The sequence below is a fragment of the Magallana gigas genome, chromosome 7 (assembly GCF_963853765.1).
Source record: "Magallana gigas chromosome 7, xbMagGiga1.1, whole genome shotgun sequence".
Classification (NCBI taxonomy): Eukaryota; Metazoa; Mollusca; class Bivalvia; order Ostreida; family Ostreidae; genus Magallana; species Magallana gigas.
Window position 1 is genome coordinate 14,805,390 of NC_088859.1, and position 1,376 is coordinate 14,806,765.

The following is a 1,376-nucleotide window of genomic DNA, read 5'->3' on the forward strand; positions in this document are numbered from 1 at the left end:
TGTTCAATGTCAAATTCAGGATGAATCTGAATGACAACTTTGTAGACTTCGAGTCTGATGGAGCACAGGGACAATTTGTGAAACATAAAACTCATGTAATTTGTTAATCATACTTGTCCAGTAATGTTTGTCAAAAGCAATGCGTTCAATAATCAATCCTTTGTTAGTATACACAACAAAGTCACACCAGCGAGCACCACATATTCCTAGTTGACCTTGCACTTGGCTGTAGTAGTGATGGTTTCTTTTCAAACATGGTAAACCTTGGTCATTCAGTTCACAGTAGAATGTTGGGTCACAGCAAGCATCAACTGCAGATATATCTCTATGCTTATAAGCACACTTGACTTCCAACAAGCCTAGGCCATACTTTGCATCAAATACCTTTCCATCTGGAGAAGCTCCTGCCCAACAAATTTTTGGATTTACAAAAAGACCACTGCTGTAGATTTGTACTGGATTCCTTGCTCTTTCCATATACTGCTTATATTTATATTTAGCTTTTTCCTCATTTTCTGTTCCGTACTTTACAGAGGGGACATTTGAAAGATCTTTTTTGCTAATCACTGTATTTTTAATAAAACTTTGATTATTTTTTGTTTTTCTTTTCATTACAAGCCCAAATTTACTGGCTGTCAGCCTATTCCTGCGTTCGTTAAACCATCTATCTGATAAACTTTGTGTTCTTGTACTTTTCTCGATTTCAGTTGCCTCTGTATTGTTTAATTTTAGTTTAAATTCATCTTGGACATCCATAGGAACCTCAAGCTCACAGGTTTCTTCCCATGGGAATGGTATTGGGTCCTCTGGGGGTTTTTCCTTAGATTCTGGTATACCAGTGCAGTCAATATTTTCAGCAACATGAAAATTTGGCTCTGTTAATGACAGCTGATAACTTAAAACACTACCAACTGGAACAGTTGTTCCTAGTCTGGTCTTAACTCCATCTGTGTCATTGCAATTAAAAACAGAAAAAAATGCCAAGTTCCCCCCTAAAGTCTTTAAACCTGTTGCTAAATCTGAACCATTAGGATATTCTATGTCTGTTCTTGTTGATTGATACAGTGTAGGTTTTATTCCTGTAGACTGAGAGCCATATTTTGGTTTCACGACACGGCACTCCATTATGGGCTCTGAAGAAATTCCACCCGTCCGACATTTAGACCATTCTGCAGGCTTTTGGGTGCATGTCTTATTTAAGGGAAATTCAGTCAGCTTCATTTTTTTGGCATGATCAATTGTGTAAAGCAAAGCAAATATGTGATTGCAAAAGCCTGTTATACCAGCAACACAGGAGCACTTCCCTGACTCAATAGAGCCAGAATTTGAATTTAGTTTGACTGAGAGAGAATGAGGCTGTTCATTTTTCCTCTGTG

The 1,376-nt window shown here is 37.7% G+C and overlaps 1 protein-coding gene across 1 annotated transcript; it reads right to left on the reverse strand.

Annotated features, from left to right (window-relative positions):
* Nucleotides 1-1,376, reverse strand: LOC136270184 (uncharacterized). Its single transcript, XM_066066941.1, has one exon. It carries the CDS (start codon nt 1,219-1,221, stop codon nt 16-18), a length of 1,206 nt encoding a protein of 401 aa, XP_065923013.1. The 5' UTR covers nt 1,222-1,376; the 3' UTR covers nt 1-15.